The sequence below is a fragment of the Trachemys scripta genome, chromosome 3, assembly GCF_013100865.1.
Source record: "Trachemys scripta elegans isolate TJP31775 chromosome 3, CAS_Tse_1.0, whole genome shotgun sequence".
NCBI lineage: Eukaryota > Metazoa > Chordata > Testudines > Emydidae > Trachemys > Trachemys scripta.
The window spans coordinates 663,559-687,334 of NC_048300.1; the positions used below are offsets into that span (position 1 = coordinate 663,559).

General features: G+C 43.2%; 1 protein-coding gene across 1 annotated transcript in view; it reads right to left on the reverse strand.

The window, feature by feature from the left end:
* The window catches only part of PCSK2 (proprotein convertase subtilisin/kexin type 2), a 193,860-nt gene that overhangs the window by 16,942 nt on the left and 153,142 nt on the right, over window positions 1–23,776 (reverse strand). Inside the window, exon 8 of the mRNA XM_034763893.1 lies at window positions 20,579–20,754. Coding sequence (XP_034619784.1) covers window positions 20,579–20,754 — 176 coding nt within the window. The remainder of the gene's footprint in view (window positions 1–20,578; window positions 20,755–23,776) is intronic.

The following is a 23,776-nucleotide window of genomic DNA, read 5'->3' on the forward strand; positions in this document are numbered from 1 at the left end:
ACGCTGAACATAACCGAGATACCAGAGGGAGCTTGGAGAAAGACACATGAGGAGAAGAGAAAAGAACAAGGAGACAGTGGAGCTGTTACATTTTTGTATGTTTGTTTCACTCAGATTCCTAATCTTCTGTATACACTACCAGTTAAAATAGGCATGACTTGCCCACTGGGTAACTATTTTTTCCATATAACTGTTGTCTTGTAGAGCTCATACTTTCAGAGAACTACCTTTACTGTTGTCTAGCTAGCTAGACTGTTGGGTAACACTGCAGGCTAATTATTGAAATATCCCCTTAAATAAAACGCGAGATGTCTCTTTATTACTATTAACACTGTGTGTACTGCAGTAGTGTTTAGGGACCCCAGTCATGGAGTAGGACCCCATTGTACTAAGCGCTGTAGAAACACAGAACAAAAGGATGGCCCCTCCTCCCAACAGCTTACAATCCAAGTATAAGGCCAGGTCTACGCTATAAACCGGGGGTGGCCAAACTTACTGGCGCTCCAAGCCACATACGACAATCTTCAGAAGTTTGAGAGCCGGAGCACACCTGCTAGGAGCTCGGGCTTGGGGCTTCAGCCCCACTCCTGCTGAAGCCCCGAACTCCAGCAGGTGCACCTCATAGGGCTGAAGCCCCGAGACCCTTCTCCCCACTGGAGAGAAGCTCCTACCCCACTACCCCTCTGCAAGGCAGAGGTCCCGAGCTCCTCCCCTCACCCCGTCTGGTAGGTGGAGAATACGGGGCCAGAGGGGGCTTGTGAGCCACACTTTCATGGTAAAAGAGCTGCATGTGGCTTGTGAGTCACAATTTGGCCACCCCGATATAAACTTACATTGGTATAACTATGTCTGTCAGGGGTGTGAAAAATCCACACCCCTGAGCGACACAGTTATACCAACCTAGCTCCTGGTGGAGATAGCACTTCTCCCATCAATACAGCTACCACCACTCATGGAGGTGGATTAACTATGCCACTGCAGCGTTTTAAGTGAAGACCTGCCCTAAGAGACAACTGGTGGATACAGATAGATGGGGATGTACAAGGAAACAATGCGACAATACTAGTCTCAGCACACCAACTGCCTCACTTTCTCAAGTATTTTTTAGAATCCATGGCAAAAGAGAATTTTAAGAAGGGACTTGAAGGACAACATGATGGTTTCAAAAGTTCACAGGCAATTTCTCCCAGGTGTGAGGGGCAGTATGGGGGGGAAATGTGAAGGTTCATCTTTGAAAAATGATCATGGAGTTGGAAATTGTTTTCTGTCAAGAAACAGAATTTGTCATTGGGTTTTCTTTTTCCTTTTCATGTTATAACTGTTAGTACAGATTTTTTTTTCTTTCTTCCCCTTGAAAGAGAGGAAATATTTTGGAATCTCCTATCTAATTTAATAGTAATTTTTGTCCCTGCCATACAGTTAGGTAGGATGGTTTAAAAAAAAAAGAATTATATCATTCATTATCAAACTCTATAGCTTTTGGAGTCCTTTCTATAGGCCCTTATGACATTTCTACAGGACTATATTGGTTTCATTCCTGTTGAATTCCATACTGCTTTCCCATAAGCGAAAGTACATTTCTTTCTCTCCTAGTGTTGTAGTTAAGGTTAATGCTTTTATATTGAATCCTATAAACATTTAAATAAGAATAAATACTAACCGTGTCTTTAAATAACAACTGTTAATTACATTCAACAGGGGTGTAATGTTACCCATGAGACAATGTGGCTGGAACACATTGCCCTGCCCAAATGCTTTTTACCAGATTGGTCTGTGCAAGTGACACATCAAACATCTTCCTGTCACTCCTCAGACCAATGTCTGAATCCTCCGGTCCTACATGCGAAGAGCAATCTAGAATCCTGCATCCATCTGGAATAGTGACATGTCTTTATATATCAGGTCCTGTTTGGTGCTGGCTAGCTGAATGGCCTGGATTGCCAGGACTCTCTTACTAGGGTTATAGGTTAGTCCTAATCCCCATCCCTGTATTGAAACCTTTTCACTAGAGATTCAGATTTGGATCATGCCTCCCTTAACAAGAGCTTTTGTCTCTTGAGTGATCAGTTTCTAGATTGGATTAGAATCCATTATATATACAACATTTTATATCAAGAATTATACAGCCTAATGTAAGGCATATGGGAGTATGGTTTCCCGTTACAGCCTCGAGTTATGTACTTAGTGCTATATTCAAGGAAATCCATCACTGCATCCTTTAGAAAGGACTCACCCATAGCCCTTACTTTGATTGGTCTCTTGAATTATTTATACATTAATTCCGTTAACAACAGGATTTATCCTTCCTCCAGGCACATTCCTGCAAGTATTTCATATATGCAATGCTCTTTGACCAGAAAGGGTGTCCTGCCTATGGAGTCTGAAGGCACAGGCCATATCTTATTGAATCACAATAGGTGTCTCAGACTTCTCTGCCCACTGAAAGCTCTTATTTGGAGTGTTCATATAATTGTTACTATTTATTAATTGATATTTTCTTTAATTAAACTAATAAATAATGAATTTAATGGTCAAGCCATTTTCCATATCTAAAAAAGGCATTAATATAGATGAAAACAAAGCTCAATTTAATTCATATGTAAACAAACACATAAACAGATCTTTCAGGAGTTATCTTCAATCAGGTAGGTCATTTGTAATATAAAAATGGATGAGTTGGTTTAGATAAAATATGAATAGAACTGAATTTTAGGCCAAAGCCTGTATCAAGCCTCTGAGGTTCAGAAGAGTTCAGATACTGTTTGCTCCCAATAACTGTTCATCTCCATATGCCAGTGCTCTGCTCAGCTGTTGTAAATTGGCATAGCTACATTAAACCACACTGATGATGTGTGTTCTTCACATAGTCCCACTTACTTCAGTGGGACCCCTTGTGGACTCTGGTGGTGTTTAATGTGAGCTAGGATATTTGAGTCTGGCCTTACATTTCTGCAGGTAGTTTGCACAGTTCTACTATTAATTACATTTGTAAAATTCATAACATTGATATTTCAAAAGTAATCCCTCATTGGTGGTTTTGAAATACCTTAGATTATTAACAGAGAACGGATTTTAAATATCTCATTTAATTTCTACCACTGAAAGTATTACATTTTTTCCCAATCAGATCATGCTGTGAATATAGGCCTGTCAGTTTCATTTTTGCATTCTCATGCATGGCTTGAGTGTTGTTTTTTTGTTTCAGTCACTGAAGGGAAATAGCTCCACTCCAATGTTTTCACTTAAAAAAAAGTGCAGGAAATTAATGAAAATATTTTGCATTACAAACCGAATAGAATCAAAACGGAGTTGGCCCTGTGCCTTTAAACCAATAATTTAAACCTAAAAGATGAAACGTAAATCAAGGACCCTATCTACATTACAAAAGTTACTATGTTGGGGCACTGTGTTGCAACATGGTAACATTCTCTCCCTGTTCTAGCAGTAGCTGGGTCTTGTCTTTGTGGAGAAGAAAAGAGTTCAACTGCCCAAACACTGATGTCAGCTTTACCAGTGGTAATTAAATCGAGTAACATCAGATTTACAACACTGTAACAGAGCATGGAATTTGGCCTCAGATGCAGCACAGTTCTGTAAAGTTACAATAAAGTTTTATCTTAACTTACACAAACAAGACAAAACCCACAATTACAACCCGTAGCTTTGACACTATAAGTGTACAGTACATTGGTCCTAAATTTAAAAGAGAATTAACAAGACTTCCTTTGAAAAAGAGCTAATACACAAGATTGCCACGTCTCAAACTAATGTTTTGATGTCCATTAAACTACTGACTTGGGTAGATGGTAGTAGGAATAGCTACATTTGATAATGTTTTGCTCTCAACCTTCACCTTCCAACAAAAGAAGTGCAATTTCCATAGCTCTGGATGGGGGAAATGAGAAATAATTTCTTGCATTTTTAATATTCTCACAGCTTCTGTCACTGGAAAACCCAATTACAATGACATGATTAGCTTATAAATTCTTACTATTTCTCCCCTGGCAATTTCTATCCTCACAGCATTTTATTAGGTAAAATTACATTAGGGGGTCTGTGACGGGTTGGATCACAGAAATCCCCTTGGGAGCTGCCACCCGATGTGCAAAGACTACCCCTGCTCCTGTTTTCCCTGCCAGCTCAGGACTCCAGCACCCTGTCTTGCTGAGCCAGACACAGATCNAAGAAGCTGACCAAATGCCTCACAGAGCTTACTTAGAAATCAAGCAAGCATACAGCCAGTTATATCATACATACATTTATAAACGTCCCCCCATAAAGCCTTATGGGGTACGCTGTCACAGGGTCAATATAATATTCATCAGTAGTGGAGGAATAGATAACATATTGTATAGTCTGGTTGAGCAGGCCAAAGCTAAATAAATTATTTCAAGCCATGAACTATCCTTTAGCACACAATAATATGAAAAGGCCTACATGATAAAAATGCAATAGGCAGAGACCAGCTGTTCTGATTACTTTTTTCAGTCTCTTAAATTCAAACAGCTGAAGCTGGAAGACTGAAGCAGCAAGAAAAAAGCAGCCTATTGGACACACTCATAAAACGGGGACATATCATAAAACTTCTAGATTGCAACTATGGCCTATATTTTGGGCTAGAATCAGTCCTAGTTCAGATGACTTTGCCTGGGTGCAATGTCCAGGAGGGTTGTGCTATGCCAAGCGTCCCATCTAGCCCACCCCCAGCCAGTACAGCCCCAAAAGTAGGCAAGACCTGGCCCAAAAGGGAGCATCTCATCTCGCAAGACATCTAGTCAACCATGACCTTTATATACCTATCTATCCATCCATGATATCTGCCACTCAATACCTTGTCTAGGTGTGGTGGCTTGTGCTGATCACGCCTCCTTCCGTATGAGCTCCTAACAGGTCAGCTGATCAATCTTGAATCTATTGGACTGATCTTTAATTCCATCCCCCTTTTCTTTTTCTGTGCTCCATATTTGTGTTAGTATTTATCCCTCAGTTTGGGATGAAATCCTGCCCTAACTCACCAAAGAGATGGGTGTGCTCATGCCTACATGTCCACGTGTGCACAGTAGCATGCAGAGCTGAGGGTTGAGGACCCCTTTTGCTGATGCAGGTTAAGAAAGCTCAGTAGGCAACATGCTCAGTTATGCACCTTACTGCAGATCAAAGAGAGGCAGCACAGGTCCTTTCTCACTAAACCCCAGCTTCTGCTGCTGATCACAGATGTGGGTAGGAAGGCTAGAGGTCTGCACTGCAAGCCAGATGGCAATGTCCCTCATAGCATTGGGAGAGAAAGTGTATTAGCCTGGCTCCTTTTTTAGTGCTCAAGTGAGCGCCAAGAAGTGTAACATGTCTTGCTCCTGGCGTGGGCGTTTGGGGAGACAAAGCTCCCTGTGCATCTTTCCCTCCAGCCCAAAGTACCTGTGCACGACGGGACAGAATTTTGCCCTTACTCTGTTGTGGTCTTTTATTTAGGCATGTAGGAATTGCCAGACTGGATCAGACCCATCGTCCGACTAGTCCAATGTCCCTTTGCAGACAGTGGCCAGCACCAGATGCTTCAGAGGAAAGTGAAAGAACCCCACAGTAGGCAGCTATGTGATAATCTGTCCACCCCCCACCCCCAAGCCCCAAAGAGTTCATCCTGGTTTCTCATGGTTAGAGATAACTTAAACCCTGAAATCTTGCTTCCCCTCCAATCATGCTGTACCTGTTTTGCAAAAAGGTGTTTCCTAGATAGTATAATTTACATCATGCTCTATGTTCTCACCTGTTTATTTGTGTAAAACGCATGCTTGTACTAATTGTCAGATTTTTCTGAGGTTTAAATGTATGAAATTTAATCAAATTTTTATTCTATATATTCCTCTAACTCAAGAATTAGTATATTTAGTATTTATTATATTATTTACCTTTCTGCTGATAGTAATGACAGTCGGTGAACTGGTCCTACAAACCTACTGATTTCTAGTAAGTGCCACCAACTCCCATGAAGAACAGCCTACCAGAGTGCAATAGAGAACAGGGAGGGCACAGATTCATTCTACACAACAGCCCAGATCCATTTACGCTAGCATTATTGTTATTATGCTTTGATATTTGTATTACAATAGCAACTAAGAAACCCACTCAGGATCACGGTCTCATTGTGCTAGGCAAAACAAATAATAAAAAGCTGTCCTGCCCCCAAACGCTTACAATCTGAGAGACAGATTCTGCCACCCTTTCTTATGCTGAATAGTACCTTACTTGTGGAGTAAAGTGCTTCTTGGTGTGAGTAAAGCTATAGGAATCTGTCCCTTGATTACAACAGGATGCAAGAATGAGTGTAACAAACAATCAGAAGGGGGAAGGCCAAGCGAAACAACAAGCGTGTGTGTACACAGCAGTTTTGAGTCACTTCTTTCCTAACCATCAGATAAAAGTAACAAAAAATGAGATGAGTGTGAGAGATCTCTGTCATTATCCCAATCTAGCCATTATCAGGTGACATTTTACTGCAGAGATCACAGCAGGAGGCGGGGAGGAGGAAGGATTTTAAGGAGGATATGGCAGCATGTGCTGGGGAATTCTCATGAATATCTTTCCCCTTGAATTTATTTCCAAGTTGCAGTGGCAACAGGATGAATATGACTCGTGCTTGTCAATTTACTTAATTTCATATTCCTAATGAAAAAAACCCCACGTTACACTCCATATCACTCCCAATTATTTATTGTCATTTATTACATCAGAGACAAGGATATTAAACTTGCTGTGCGCAGGGATTCTGTTATCTTAAGTTTCCTTCCAGGACATTGCAAGTATCATTTTCAGTTTAATAGCACATTTAAATTCTTGACATGTCCCTGACTCACTGCCAACATTTCAGCTCTCATCATTTATTTATGAGTTACTATCCTAGTGTCTGAGAATCATGCCCTGGACTGCAAAAAAAGAATCCACATGTTTATTCATCTTTGAGTATATAAAAGACATATGACTTTGCTTTTTGATCAGTATTGTACCATTCTGAAAATAATCATAAATTAGATTTGTATTTATACCTTCGATATAGATTTCAGATTGTAGGTGAAAGAAAGAAAGAAAGAAAGAAAGAACTTCAGGTCTGATATTGAAATGTATTTAAGCATCTAGAATGCACTAAGGCACCTAGAGGGATTTTCAAAACATCTAAGCAAATTAGGCCCTTAACACCCATTGCAATCTTGTAAAGATGCCTAAATACCCTTTGAAAATCTGGCCCTCAGAGCAAATGAAAAAAACAAACAAAAAAAAACCCCAAACAAACCAAAAAGCCCTATATTAATGCAACATTACAACGAAGAATGGGACGGCACAAAAGTCAGGCAATGCAAAGCTATGGTTCTCAGTGCAAATATAGGCCCCAGTCCTCAGAAGCGGCCAAGGAGAGCAGAGCACGGTTGAGAACTGTGTGCATAAGTGGCTTTAAATTTCCTTTGTGCTCCTCTGATCATACTGCTGGCTGTGTGCTACAGCTACACTGCTGCCCCAGAGCAAGAAGGATCTCAGCCGTCAGGCTGCTCTAATTGATGCCAGCCTCCAATTGCCCCTGGAGCCAATATGGCAACTGGAGACCACTGAAGCACACAGAAGTCCTGACCATATCCCCCTTTCCCCAGTCACAGTCTCTATGCTGCAAAAGATGATCCTATACTGGCTCTTTGACATCAGATGATCCAGCCTACACTGGGATGATCTTCCCAGAGCAGCGCCTGAATCAGGTGAGGATCAGGGTTATAATTTGCCCCATTGAGCATGAATAGGATTACATATGCTGGTGCTATATTACACCCACGGGATCAGGAACCTCAACTGTCCTAACTTGGGTGCATTTATACTTATTGTTGCCTTACTGTACCTTTTTACAATGAATTTCCCTAATACTTTGCTCACACAATGATCCAATAGCACTTCTCTGAAACTGTGCACCTCAGAGCACTGAGTGGACAATCACACATCAGGCATGCAGAGGAGACAGTTTGCTAATGCCTATCATTTGGATTTCAAACCAAATTTCTCTGGGCCTGATCCAAAGACCACTAATGCCACAAGAATGTTCCCAATAGCTTCAATCTAGCTAAAGTACTTACCTGGCTCCCATCACTGCAGTATCTGAGTGCCTCACAGACTATAATGTATTTATCCTCAAGGTACCCTGTGAGGTAGGGAAGTATTGTTATCCTCACTTACAGATTGGGACCTGAGACACAGAGGGTATGTCTACACTGCAAAGTAAGCTAGGGTTGGAACTCAGGCTCAAGTCTAACCCCTCTTCCATCTACACATAAATCATGCTAACCCCGGGGTCAGACCCAGGGTCCCAGGAGTGGAAGATCCAAGCCTGAGTCAAGTCAAGACTCAGGATTCAAGCTCTATTGCTGTGCAGTGCATACACAGCCCCACTGGACTCGTGCTCTGGGAGTCCACAAAAAGTATCCCACAATCCCACAAGCTGACTTTCTTTCTCCTCTAGACAGAGAAGTTTGGTGGACAGTCAAGTTTTCCCCTACTGCACCATGAACAAAGGGCTAGAGAGGCCACAGTTTGGGAGGGTGTTAGGAAGTCTGGGATATGGGCAGTTGCATTCAGGCCCACATAATGCATAATGTAGATGCTGCTGCCCCAGGTTGGGACCCAGGGTTCAACAATTCCTAACCGGAGGTTACAAAGGAGTGTAGACGCTTGAATCCTAGGTTAACAACTACCTTGAGTTCTAGTAACCCTGGGCTTACTTTGCAGTGGAGACATACCCTCAGTGGCTAAGGTACTTACCCAGCATCACAAAGAGAACCTGTGGTAGTGCAGGGAACTGATGCTAAGCCTCCCAGTTCCCAGGCTAGCACCCTAGCCCCTGAATCATCCTGCTGTGGGCTTTGAAGAATGCCCTATGCACACAAGGAGCTGGATGTTTTAAAAAGAAGCTTCCTAGAGCATCTGAACTTGAAATTTGCTGATGCCCAGCGGCAGCAAACATGTTGGGTTCCTTCTAATATCATATGAGTGCCTTAGGACTCAGTCCTCCACTACTTTCAAGCAAAGCTGTATAAGCAGCACAAAGTGAAGCAGATTGGAGAATACAGCTATATGCCTCCCGTTTCTGTAAAGGCCCAGTGCCACAGTGTTTACTTACCCTTTGGGCTGAAATTCCTCATGCTTCTTTGAGCTCAGCGGTGATCGCTTTCAGTGATGTGGAATTTACTGAAATTCTATTTGCCTTAATGGAGAATAGCTTTAATTCACCTCCAGAATAATTACTGCATTTGCTAGTACTTGAGGACTGTCATACTTCACAGTGAAGCAGCCGGAAGCAAATGCAGTTCTCTGGCAGGTATGACTCTGACACAGTGAGGACACTACCAAAGTAACCTGGGAGTACAATCACTGAAATAGGAAAAGGTAACTGAAGCCCAGCTTTGCACACTTAACTCAGCAAAACTTGTTTTAAGTGTCATGTCAATGCACAACAAATAGCTGGTTAATATAGAATGTTCCACCCCAAGCCCTAGCCATCCAAATGTTTTCTTGCCAGGAAAGCATTTGCAATACACATGAATACTGTCTTGCCCTGGAGGGGGGTCTATCTTTCGCACTGTAATAAGACAGAAAGAAACTGAGGGTGTTAATGCACTTAATGAAGTAGCTTTCACCAAAGAAATACAGAGTTCTGCTTTTCACCTTCCTCAGCCCCCTTCCCAAACATCAATTTGCATCAGTCTGATTTAAAGAGGTGAAAATGGAATGTATGTACCACAGCAGAGAGAAAGAACTGAGGGTCAAACAATAAACTCTGCGTTCACAAAAACAGTCTCCTTGCCCGCATGTTCAGTATCACAGACTCAGCAGCTCAAGAGCTTAGAGCAGTGGAGGGCCACCTGCGGCTCGCGGGCCACACACGGCCCATCAGGGTAATCCGCTGGCGGGCCGCAAGACAGTTTGTTTACATTGACTGTCCAAAGGGACAGCCGCCCGCAGCTCCCAGTGGCCGCAGTTTGCCGTTCCCAGCCAATGGGAGCTGCGGGAAGCCAGGGGCCGCAGGGACGTGCTGTTGAGCCTGATTCACAGCCTGCCACGGGACTGATATCGTTACAAGACTCACTTTATGATCCTGGCTGGGAGCCGGCTGCTGGCTGCAGTCAGTCCCACGCTGGATTTGGGGGCCAGCAGCATTCCATCCCAGCTCACCAGGTCATTATGTAGCACAGTAGGCTCTGTGCTGGGCACAGTGCCCAGGACCTGGTCAAAGTCATCCTAAAATGGGCAGGTTGCTGGCGAGTTGCCCTTGGTGCAATTTTTATCCTGGGTCTTCCGGGATTTGCTTTTCAGCATCTTAATTTGTTCCCTGCACTGATCACCAGTTTGGAAAATCTGCAGAGCTGCCAGCTTTTTAGCTATCCGCTGGTATGCGTGGTCACTCCTTGTGATTTTGCTGAAGTCCACCGATTTACTGGCCTCGCCCCACAGATTGAGCAAAAACTGGCTGTGGTCTTGTGACCAGGAAGCAGATCTCTTTGCAAAAAGCTTCTTCTGATCGGTCTCCATTGAGAACCCTGCAGACTCTCAGATAGTGTGTTTGCAGACCAGTGTTCAGCAGACAATGGGTTAACTCTGAGCTGAACTGCTGCCATTTGCAGGGGTGCTGGAACAATTTGTATAGTGGGGGTGCTGAGAGCCATTTAGCCAAACTGTAAACCCTGTATGGGATGGAAACTACTCCATGCCAGGGGGTGCGACAGCACCCCCTGCACTCCTAGTTCCAGCACCTATGTCTGTTTGCAAAGGGAGGTGTGGCTTCCATTTGCAATAGAGTGCAATAGACTGCACCACAGATTGTTGGCAGAGAGAGAACCAAGAAAGTTGCCCCCAGGAACTCTGGGATACATCCAGAAGACTTCTGGGACCAGAGTGAAGCCAGGAAAGCAATAGGCCTCTGACCCTAGGTCCCAGCTTAACACAGGCTCGGACCCTCCAGCCCTGCAGGGTCCTTGAAATCTAGGTCCGAGCCCTCGGTTAACACAATGGATGCAAGGGGGAATAGGCTTGCTCTGGGGGTCAAGCCCTGGCTTACATCATTGTGTAGACATAACCACAGAGATACTGTGCGAGACGCAAATGGGAGGAACAAGCTGGCAAAGAAGAGGTGACGGGGACGATGTGAAATGAAAGAAGAACAGATAAGTAGTTAGAGGCAGAGTTAAGCAAGGCTTGGAAGGTTAAGCAGAACAAGAAGCTTGAATCTGATGAAATGGAGAAGAGGTGGCCAGTGGAGGGAGTCAGGCCCCGATTCAGCAAAACACGTAAGCAATTTAGTTTTATTCTGATTGCCGTAGTGCATAGACACCCCAGTGCTATTGTACTAGGTGCAGTGCAGACATAACAAATACAACAATAAGATGGTCCCTCTCCCAAAGAGCTCACAATCTAAGTATAAACCAGAGATAACAGGGGGAGGGATAGCTCAGTGGTTTGAGCATTGGCCTGCTAAACCCAGGGTTGTGAGTTCAATCCTTGAGGGTTCATTTAGGGAACTGGGGTAAAAATCTGTCTGGGGATTGGTCCTGCTTTGAGCAGGGGGTTGGACCAGATGACCTCCTGAGGTCCCTTCCAACCCTGATATTCTATGATTCTATCATATAGACAGGGGAGGGGAGCACAAGGGAACAACAAAATGATACTGTTCAGTATGAGAAAAACACTATGGTCACAGCTGCCTATGGCCTGAATTCAACTGGACTTATGTCCCAGCAAAGTGCATTGCTGAACTGGGCCTTCAAAAAAAAAAAAAAAGAAGCAACATAATCCAAATGGCAAGCAAGGAAGATGGTGTTAGCAGCTGCATTTTGAATGCACTGGATGCTGAGAAAAACAGAGAAGATGAGATTCCCCCATATGGTGTGATCAGCACCCCTGGAATATGAATATTTTGATAGTACAGTAGCTGCTGAACTTGACACTAGAAGCATCTGAAGCTAAATATTCCAGGAAGACTGGGGACCTTAGTTTACTTACAAATTCAGTAGGCTGATAACATACATCATACACCTTGAGTGGGCCTGACTGGTATATAAGGGCAGTCAGCAGCGAACCAGCTGAGCGGCGAACAGCAGAGGCTAACAGCGGGAGTTTGCCTGGGAGTTCGCCTAGGGAGAGCGCACTGAGGCTTTCATCTGCAGGTTTCTCCGAGTAGTTCCTGCAACAGCTGAGGAAGCTCTTAAGAGGACAGTGATATGGAAGGTGAGCGATCAGCTGTTGTAACCTGCACAGGTTGTGCCATGTTTGTCTTTCTTCCACAGGACAGAAGCGACTTTGTCTGTACAAAGTGCAAGCTGGTCTCCATACTGGAGGAGAAGGTTCGAGGGCTGGAGAAACAAGTATCGACTCTGCGTTGCATAAGGGAAAATGAAGATTTCCTGGACAGACGTCAGGAGATGCTTCTACGGCCACAATGTTCTGAAGATTCAGAGCAGGCGGAGCAGGGACAGAAGGATTGTGAGGAGGTTTGGCAGCATGTGACCTCCAGAAGAAGAAAGAGGAGCGTCCATGCACCAGCAATGGAGATACAGGTGAGGAATCGTTTCCATGTTCTCTCTACAGGTGCTAATGCGGAGAGTGGACTAGATGGCCCATCTGAGGGAAGGGAGCAGACGGAGACTCCACCGATTGGAAGGCAAAAGATGCACTGTCCTAGGGATGGGGGTTCCACGACCACCACTCCCAGGAGGAGGAGGTGGTGGTCGGGGACTCCCTCCTCAGGGGGACTGAGTCATCTATCTGCCGCCCTGACCGGGAAAACCGAGAGGTCTGCTGCTTGCCAGGAGCTAGGATACACGATGTGACGGAGAGACTGCCGAGACTCATCAAGCCCTCGGATCGCTACCCCTTCCTGCTTCTCCACGTGGGCACCAATGATACTGCCAAGAATGACCTTGAGCGGATCACTGCAGACTACGTGGCTCTGGGAAGAAGGATAAAGGAGTTTGAGGCGCAAGTGGTGTTCTCGTCCATCCTCCCTGTGCAAGGAAAAGGCCGGGGTAGAGACCGTCGAATCGTGGAAGTCAACGAATGGCTACGCAGGTGGTGTCGGAGAGAAGGCTTTGGATTCTTCGACCATGGGATGGTGTTCCAAGAAGAAGGAGTGCTAGGCAGAGACGGGCTCCACCTAACGAAGAGAGGGAAGAGCATCTTCGCCAGCAGGCTGGCTAACCTAGTGAGGAGGGCTTTAAACTAGGTTCACCGGGGGAAGGAGACCAAAGCCCTGAGGTAAGTGGGGAAATGGGATCCTGGGAGGAAGTACAAGCAGGAGAGCGCAAGAGGGGAGGACTCCTGTCTCATGCTGAGAAAGAGGGACGATCATTGAGTTATCTTAAGTGCCTATACACAAATGCAAGAAGCCTGGGAAACAAGCAGGGAGAACTGGAAGTCCTGGCACAGTCAGGGAACTATGATGTGATTGGAATAACAGAGACTTGGTGGGACAACTCACATGACTGGAGTACTGTCATGGATGGATATAAACTGTTCAGGAAGGACAGGCAGGGCAGAAAAGGTGGGGGAGTTGCATTGTACGTAAGAGAGGAGTATGACTGCTCAGAGCTCCGGTATGATACTGCAGAAAAACCTGAGAGTCTCTGGATAAAGTTGAGAAGTGGGAGCAACAAGGGTGATGTTGTGGTTGGAGTCTGCTATAGACCACCAGACCAGGGGGATGAGGTGGACGAGGCTTTCTTCTGGCAACTAGCAGAAATTGCTAGATCACAGGCCCTGGTTCTCATGGGAGACTTTAATCACCCTGATATCTGCTGGGAGAGCAATACAGCGGTGCACAGGCAATCCAGGAAATTTTTGGAAAGTGTAGGGGACAATTTCTTGGTGCAAGTGCTGGAGGAACCAACTAGGGGCAAAGCTTTTCTTGACCTGCTGCTCACAAACAGGGAAGAACTAGTAGGGGAAGCAAAAGTGGATGGGAACCTGGGAGGCAGTGACCATGAGATGGTCGAGTTCAGGATCCTGACACAAGGAAGAAAGGAGAGCAGCAGAATACGGACCCTGGACTTCAGAAAAGCAGACTTTGACTCCCTCAGGGAACAGATGGGCAGGATCCCCTGGGAGAATAACATGAAGGGCAAAGGGGTCCGGGAGAGCTGGCTGTATTTTAAAGAATCCTTATTGAGGTTGCAGGAACAAACCATCCCAATGTGTAGAAAGAATAGTAAATATGGCAGGCGACCAGCTTGGCTAAACAGTGAAATCCTTGCTGATCTTAAACGCAAAAAAGAGGCTTATAAGAAGTGGAAGATTGGACAAATGACCAGGGAGGAGTATAAAAATATTGCTCAGGCGTGCAGGAGTGAAATCAGGAAGGCCAAATCACACTTGGAGTTGCAGTTAGCAAGAGATGTTAAGAGTAACAAGAAGGGTTTCTTCAGGTATGTTAGCAACAAGAAGAAAATCAAGGAAAGTGTGGGCCCCTTACTGAATGAGGGAGGCAACCTAGTGACAGAGGATGTGGAAAAAGCTAATGTACTCAATGATTTTTTTGCCTCTGTCTTCACGCACAAGGTCAGCTCCCAGATTGCTGCACTGGGCAGTACAGCATGGGGAGAAGGTGACCAACCCTCTGTGGAGAAAGAAGTGGTTCAGGACTATTTAGAAAAACTGGACGTGCACAAGTCCATGGGGCCGGATGCGCTGCATCCGAGGGTGCTAAAAGAGTTGGCGGGTGAGATTGCAGAGCCATTAGCCATTATTTTTGAAAACTCATGGCGATCGGGGGAGGTCCCAGATGACTGGAAAAAGGCTAATGTAGTGCCCATCTTTAAAAAAGGGAAGGAGGAGGATCCGGGGAACTACAGGCCAGTCAGCCTCACCTCAGTCCCTGGAAAAATCATGGAGCAGGTCCTCAAGGAATCTATTATGAAACATTTAGAGGAGAGGAAAGTGATCAGGAACAGTCAGCATGGATTCACGAAGGGGAAGTCGTGCCTGACTAACCTAATTGCCTTCTATGATGAGATAACTGGCTCTGTGGATGAGGGGAAAGCAGTGGATGTGTTATTTCTTGACTTTAGCAAAGCTTTTGATACGGTCTCCCACAGTATTCTTGCCACCAAGTTAAAGAAGTATGGGCTGGATGAATGGACTGTAAGGTGGATAGAAAGCTGGCTAGATCGTCGGGCTCAACGGGTAGTGATCAATGGCTCCATGTCTAGTTGGCAGCCGGTTTCAAGTGGAGTGCCCCAAGGGTCGGTCCTGGGGCCGGTTTTGTTTAATATCTTTATTAATGATCTGGAGGATGGTGTGGACTGCACTCTCAGCAAGTTTGCAGATGACACTAAACTAGGAGGCGTGGTAGATACACTAGAGGGTAGGGATCGGATACAGAGGGACCTAGACAAATTAGAGGATTGGGCAGAAAAAAACCTGATGAGGTTCAACAAGGACAAGTGCAGAGTCCTGCACTTAGGACGGAAGAATCCCATGCACTGCTACAGACTAGGGACCGAATGGCTAGGTAGCAGTTCTGCTGAAAAGGACCTAGGGGTCACAGTGGACGAGAAGCTGGATATGAGTCAACAGTGTGCTCTTGTTGCCAAGAAGGCTAACGGCATTTTGGGCTGTATAAGTAGGGGCATTGCCAGCAGATCAAGGAACGTGATCGTTCCCCTTTATTCAACATTGGTGAGGCCTCATCTGGAATACTGTGTCCAGTTTTGGGCCCCACACTACAAGAAGGATGTGGAAAAATTGGAAAGAGTCCAGCGGAGGGCAACAAAAATGATTAGGGGTCTGGAGCACATGACTTATGAGGAGAGGCTGAGAGAACTGGGATTGTTTAGTCTCCAGAAGAGAAGAATGAGGGGGGATTTGATAGCAGCCTTCAACTACCTGAAGGGGGGTTCCAAAGAGGATGGAGCTCGGCTGTTCTCAGTGGTGGCAGATGACAGAACAAGGAGCAATGGTCTCAAGTTGCAGTGGGGGAGGTCCAGGTTGGATATCAGGAAAAACTATTTCACTAGGAGGGTGGTGAAACACTGGAATGCGTTACCTAGGGAGGTGGTGGAGTCTCCTTCCTTGGAGGTTTTTAAGGCCCGGCTTGACAAAGCCTTGGCTGGGATGATTTAGCTGGGAATTGGTCCTGCTTTGAGCAGGGGGTTGGACTAGATGACCTCTTGAGGTCCCTTCCAACTCTGATATTCTATGATTCTATGATATAGGTAGATGTGTCCTGTTATTATTTTCAGTGTAACACTTACTAGAAACATAAATATTGATTCCAGACCATAAGTTCTTCAGGACAGTGATTGTGTCTTCCTTTGTAGCATGCAGCAATGAGTATATGTTGAGTGTAACAACAATATCATTCAATAGTGTTAGGCAACAGGATTGTTTTTATATAGTGTCTCAGTTTATTCCTTCCTCTGTGTAACTTCTATGAACATCAGCTAGACGTGCACTGAGATTCCTTTCGCACTGATTTTGAAATTTGCAATGACATGGGAAGGCACGTAATTTGAAAGTGGCAGAGCACCATATCCCTCCATAGCAATTTTTTTTTTAAGGGAGCTGCACTCCTGCTTCAGAGGGAAACAAATATAAAAGAATCTGATATGCCCAATGCTCTGATGCTTGGACTGTTTTGAGATAATGAACCAAAAGGGAAAAAATCTGTTCTTGAACACTCAACGGCCATAAAGCAGGTGTGATGCCAGTATAATTCCACAAAACAAACTAAGGCATATTGTGATATGATAGCAAGTTAATTAAAAGCTCTTTAAATACCACAAAACCGCACAAATGGAGACTACAGATTAGAATCTGTTTCTCTTGAGAACATAAAATACCTCTATTGAGACTAGCTGAAATTCCCTTGCCAGGATTATTAGTGCCTTTCTGTCACTTTTAGATTCGTTCTGCACGTGAATGTTATAATAGAAAAGTTCCAGCCCTGTGCTTGTCTCCTAAGGGCCTGATTCTGCTCCCACTGACTTCAGTGGGAGTACAATCAGACACGAAGACAGTTAATATTTTCCCAGTGGACTCTGACATACTGACCTGGATCCCTGAAGGTATTAGTGTGTTATTTAAATAATAGTGTGCATACCACAAATAAAAGTTACCATCCCAAAACAAGGCGATGGAAGAGGATCAGGAAAGCCTTTGGTGAAATGTTGGGTAGCTTGCTAAGGTGAAAGAACGTAGCAGGCTAGTGCAGTTCTTACTATTAATGAAAGATTGTTACAGTAATAGCGCTGTGCATGCCCACTATAGTGTTAACCATCTGTGAACTAGTATTCATTTTATCTCTTTATTCACTTTCTAAAATATTCATACATAGAAAAGAATCTGCCTTTCATTCTTTTTTTTTTTTTTTTTTTTTTCTAAAATGCCAGCCTGGCGAGCCTGATTTAGATACTGCAAATACATGTAACAGTCACAGTTTTTAAAATGCATTAACAGCATAGGACCAGCTCCTCAGCTGGTGTAAGCTGGATTCAATGGAGCTTACAGCCACCAAGGATCAGGCCCACAGAGTCTTGTGATGTTTGTACTATAGACTGATTGGATTCAAAGAAAATGTCTAACAAGTTTGCTTGAGTTATTTAAGCATGTTGCTGAATTTACAGATAAGAGTGAGACAGTGCCTATAATTCATCTGCTAAGGGCAAATCACCATAAACTGTGGATTCAAGAACGCTTTACTACCTACAACAGTTCATTTTAATTACCACGTCCCAAAACATGGTACACTGAATGTACTGTTCTGAGGACTGTAGTGGAGGGGAGGGGGGAAGGAAATAATTCAGGTGGAAAATGAGTAATTGCAGAGCTCCCACACAAAATCTCCCAAGATTTACTGGGCAAGTTCAAAGAGGTTTACCATAAATACACTGTGTACAATCAACTCAGGGGAGAGGCGTCACTCCATACAGCACTGAGGGCAAGTTTGTTCAAACTAACTGGATTGTGCTAAGGAGATGGAGACAGGTAAACACATTTCACTCCCTCTGTTCTTCTACCCTAAACCCATTCTGAACCTTCTACCACTTCCTGACGTCTCTCTCTTTTCCTCCGATCCAGATCTTTTTCTCCCCATTCCATCCATCTTTCCCTCTTCCTCTCCACTTTCTCTTCCTTGTAATATTTCCCTCCTATTCTTCCACCTGCGCCCCTTATCTACCACAGCACTTCCTCCCAGAAAACAAACCTACCCAAAACTCTCGGGATCAAAACTCTCGGGATCAAATTCCTTCCATGCACTGCCCACCTTCTTTCTGCTACCAGTTCCCCTCCTTTGTACTATACCTCCTATGCTGGTTCCTCCCCTGACCTCTCTCCAGATAACAAGCTCCACCCCCTGTTGGTTCCCAGTAAAACTGGGTGAGCGAAACCTCATTGTATGGTTGAGGGGTCAGGAAGGGTTTCCAGGAGCAGGGGGTTATGTGAGTGGGACTCACTACTCTGTCCAATGGTTCCAAACCACCTCTCCTCCTCACCGCTAGAGGTCCGCTCCAGTCCAAAACACAGTGCCCCCTTCTGAGCTGCACAAAAACACAGAAAGCAGCCACTTCCCAGGTCCCACCGAGGAACTATGCTATTCAGACATAACTATTAGCTTTATCAGCAACATTATCTGCTGTGCAGATGGTGATATTCACCTAGGTGGTTGTGTGGCTAAAAATACTAGCCCCTAATTTTGATCAGAGATGGGAACTGACTGACTGAAATAAGCAGAAGATGGATTTGTAAGTGTGAAAGTAGATATGCTGCATAATCCCCTGCATTACAATGCAGTACAACTCCAATCTGTACAGCTGTGCTTGATAGAGCTAAATAATGCATAAAATGCTTAGCTAAAACGCTAAGGGCCACTGAGGTCACTGGGAGTCTTTCCAGTTACTTCAATGGGCTTTGGATCAGCTCTTAATAATAAAGAAAGAGAGAAATGAAAAGGCACAGACAAGACAAGCAGAGCTGGTTCAAGCTTCAAATTCCCATTCCAGGAGAAATTTTGGAATTTGTTTTCATTCTGATTCAGAACAAAAATATTTTTTGAAATTTCTCCTGGAATTGAATTTACAAAAAAATAAATAAATTGGAATTTCAAAATGTTGTTTTGAATTTTATTTTTGAGTGTTAATATTCTTTTTATTATTTTATGACACATCAGCAGCAGTAGTACATAAAATGTATTATTTCTTTTTAAAACTATTAAGGGACGCTGCTGCTACACTTGGATCTGGAAACAGATAAGATGTTTCAATCCGTACTAAGTAGCAACTGTCTCTAATTTTTTTTAAATAAATAAAATAGCATATCTCAGCTGTTATATTATGTTATATATGTATGCTGCTGACGTCTTAATAATATATTATTAAGACATGTCAGCAGTACATGTTATGTACTACTACTGACATGCCATGAAATAATGTAAAGTAACACAAATAATAAAAATATAAATAAATAAAATTCAAAATGAAATTTCAAAATTTTCCAAAACAAAATTTCTGACAAAATTCTTTCAAATTCCATCCCCCCAGAGTCAAAATCTACCATTTTCCAGAACATTTCAATTTAAATGAAAATAACATTTTTTTGTCAGGAAAAAAAATGGAGAACAGTTTACAAATCAGAACTGAAAATAGATGGCGAGCTGATTCTAGTTCCATAATAATAATGACGATGAGATGTACATACCATTCTGTTAGTATAAACAGTAGCTTTGATTTCCCCTCACCATTTGATCCCCCTGAAGAAGAATCTTACAGCCAATTCACTTTTGCTCCCTATCCACCTCTCTATAGCTGCAGTCTCATCTCCTTGCTCTGCCTCTCCAGTCAGTTCTTTCCCTAACCAGTACTGATGCATGCTCATAGCTAATGCTCACCTTCCTGCTTATATCTGGCCCAATGGTGGGAAGAAAGAGACAACATCTGAGAGGCCGATCACGAGAAGGGGGATTAAAGAATGATTCTAGCATAGAGGAGGTGAGCTTATGTACAGGGGATCGGAGAGCTTCTAATAGATTAAAACCCCAATGGCCACAATGCAATTACTGTGCATCACCTCTGCGATAAGGGTTATCTATAAATGACTGAAAGACAGTACAACTTCAAAATGCAATAATGAAACTGGCGACACACAGAAAGAGCCAGAGTTGTGCCAGCTTTACAGAGCATATGGCTTGTGTTGGAGGACATCTAGAGACAATGATCGGATAGGTCTTTTACATTTTGACTGTGATCCCATATGATAGAACAGAACAAATACATGCCACTTGATTTAGAGCGAGAGAGAGATTTTAGTGTAGACAAACTGTGTCCTGAGACCAGTGAACAAATATAAGCAAACATTGGTACTGCAGAAGGAACCACCTGCAGTGCAGACCAAGGCAAAGATTGGTGAGCAATAAATCAATAACTAGGACAGCCTGACATAATCGGATTACGTTCTGCAATGTTCCTAAGCGATTTGCAGAGTTTTGACCTACCCACATGCAGTGCTTTCAATGTCCAGTGTGTGTAAGCAATACAGTCATCTTCCCCAGCTTGTTTAACAGAAACATTACCTTGTTCACACCATCTGCCATGGCTTGCAAAGTTAGTTCTCTAGGTCCATCCACAGTCTTTCCGTTATCAGTTGGCCCCCAGCTGGCACTATATATATCTATGACTTGAGGCATGTGACTGATAGAGGAAGCCTCAATAATGTCTGTCATAAAAGGCTGGTCCAGCATTCGGATACCTGTTGACGTAATCAACATAAACATGAATTATGAATGGCCAAAGACAGGATATAGGCTCAGGATCTGATTTATACCTGCAGTTTCAGGCATTACATCTCACTGGTTATCTTAGTTCCACAATAATTTTGTATTCAAAGTTCAGATTCCAGTCTGTACAACAGAGCCATAGCATACAGCTATAGCAATGAAGTGGTGGTACAGAAAGGAGCGAGAGGTTTCTTACTGATTCTACTATTGAACTTTGCAATTATACAGCACCTTTCATCCAAGTGTTTCCAAACACATTAAGAAACAATTAAGCTTCATACACTCTGTAAGGAAAGAGTAATTACACATGTTTTACAGATGGAGAAGTTGAGATAAAAATTGTGCAATCTGGCCAAGATCACACAGAAAGTAGAAAATTCAAGGACTAGAGCACAAAACTCTTACACAGTACTCTACCCTAACCACTCAATCCCATTCACTCACATGTTATATACTTCATTCATCTCCCAACAGGTTTTCTCTTGCCTTTCTCCACAATATGGGCTAGTGTTTATAATCAGAAAGGAGAGGGAAAGCTACAAATGTCTTATATGGAAATAATGACATCTGTACCTTTGTATACATGTACAGTAGGGAAACATGGCTATTGTTCTGAAAAAGTTTTTTGGATAACTTCCAGTATAGGCTGATTTAATTTGTCTCTGAATTCCAGCTCCAACCATGCCAAACAGTATGACGATTTGAGCAACACAAGCCTTTTTTGGGACAACACTAAATCATGATTCATTATCAACCCAAACACAGGCCAGGCTGAGGGTTAGAGACCTTTCATTGAGTCTTGCTTGAGACTAGAGTAACCTGGAATGGTTTAAAGTAAACTCATTCCATGTATGGCTTTGGATGGGAACTCATTAGTTTTCAATGTTTTAAACTAGGAATGGACTGGAACAACAACAACAAAAAACATACAGCTGGGTGGGAAACAGATTTCCTGTCCCTCAAAATATTCTGAACAGGGCAGTAAAGTTGCAATCTTGAAAACCTGGAAAAAATTGGTCGAGGTCAATCAAAACTTTTTATTTCCATAATGTGAAATGTTTCATTTTGATTTTGACCATTTTTTATTTTAAAAAAATATAATTAGCTTATTTTTTTTAACAAATAGTTGTTTTGAATTGGAAGACTGGAATTTTTCATGTTTTAAATGCTGATGTGAACATTTTGACAATTTTAAAACTTATTTTTTCGAAAATGTTTCAAGTTGAACAATTTTGTTTTCAACAAGTCGGCATTCTCTGAAACTCCGGGCATGAGATCCCGCATACACTCAAAGAAACAAAGACTGGTGTGAATGTCTGTGAACTGAAACTGCTGAATTTCACAGACGATGACAAGAGAGTGCCCAGACAGAGCTAAAATGTGAGCCAAGTCATCAGATTTGACTTCAATGCAAAAAAAGTGGGATCAAAGAGAAAAAAGTTAGGGGCCAGATCCTCAGCTGGCTATGACGTCCTATGCCACTTTACACCTGTTGAGGATGGGACCCAGAGACATGTCATAAACATGTCAGTTTCCTCCAGAGGTTTGATGGATTTACTGATTTCCACTTGGTGGTGCTATAGGTCTCAGTAATAAACCAGAGCTTTTCTCAGTTTAGAAACATGGGATGTTGTTTGCCTTAAAATAAACGTACCTCAATATGGAATTTTGTTAGGAAATTGACAAGTATGGTAGCTTGTTACAGCTTCTGTAGGACATTAGTACAGCCCAAGGGCTTTGCTATGTAGCTTATAAATAACTGACTTGAAGTTATAGAGTTGCATTAATAGTAGAGATAGCCCTGAACCAAAACCCCAGAACCGAATGCATGCAAATTTGGGTGTCCAATATCAGAATATAAATACTGTGTTTCGTGCCCTTCTCTGATCAATGTGTGTAATTACTGAACAATGGTGACAATGGTCCTTTCTCAATGCAATGCTACATATTAATTTGAACTTCATGTCTCACTGATTGCAGCAACTAAAACAATAACACCACTCCTCCCCTTCAGATTTTGAAGGGAAGGGCTAGCCCTGCAGTGGAGAGAGGCTAGAACAACCTGCAGTTATGAAGACCTGTGCACTTCAATAAGTAACTGGCTGAAAGGAAGCAGGAAGTAACAGATATCTCATGACAAACCCTGTTCTTACAAGATTTTCAACTCAATTTATACAGATCCAAGAAGTCTGGCTGCTATTGTGTATTTTCCCATGCACATGCACACACCCACATCCACACCCTCGCCACCCCACCCTTTTTTGGGGTGCAGATCTAAACCAGACTCATCATCCAAACCCTTTAAAGTTCATTCATTGCAAGCAAAGAGTCAGAAGTTGAAATAGCACTTTGTACATGCTAGTTGATTTTTGAGGGTAGGTTTCCTGAACAAATAATACCATTTCAATTAATTTTGTTACTCATGATTTGTAGTGATAATTTGCTTGGCATAGGAACACAGGAACTGCCAGACTGGGTTCAGGCCAGTGGTCCATTTAGGGCCACAGGGGGTAGCACCCTCTACAGAGTGTGATTTCTAAAGCACACTAATGTGTTGTGCATTAATTGTTCTGTGTAGACTCTGCTGGTGTGCACTAAAGATTCCCTAGAGCTCTTTAATATGGTCCTGTTTCAAATAGCACAACATGAAAGTGAACCAGCAGGGTCTACACAGACCAATTAATGGTAGTGCACTTTAGAAATCACACCCCATGGAGTGCATTACCCCACCATGTCAACAAGCACCAAGTCCTGTATCTTGTCACCAAGAGTGACTGATAAACATTGCTTCACAAATCCTTGCAAAAAATCCAACATTAGACAACTTGCCCACAGAAAGTTCCTTTTTAAGTCTCACTAGTCAGAAGTGATTAATTCCTGAAACACGAGTGTTTATATCCTTTCTGTAACTCCTGGCTTTTTATTTGTTGGAAGGGTTTTTTGTTCATTTGTTTGTTTGCTTTTATTTTTTACTGCTATAAGCCTAGTCATGAC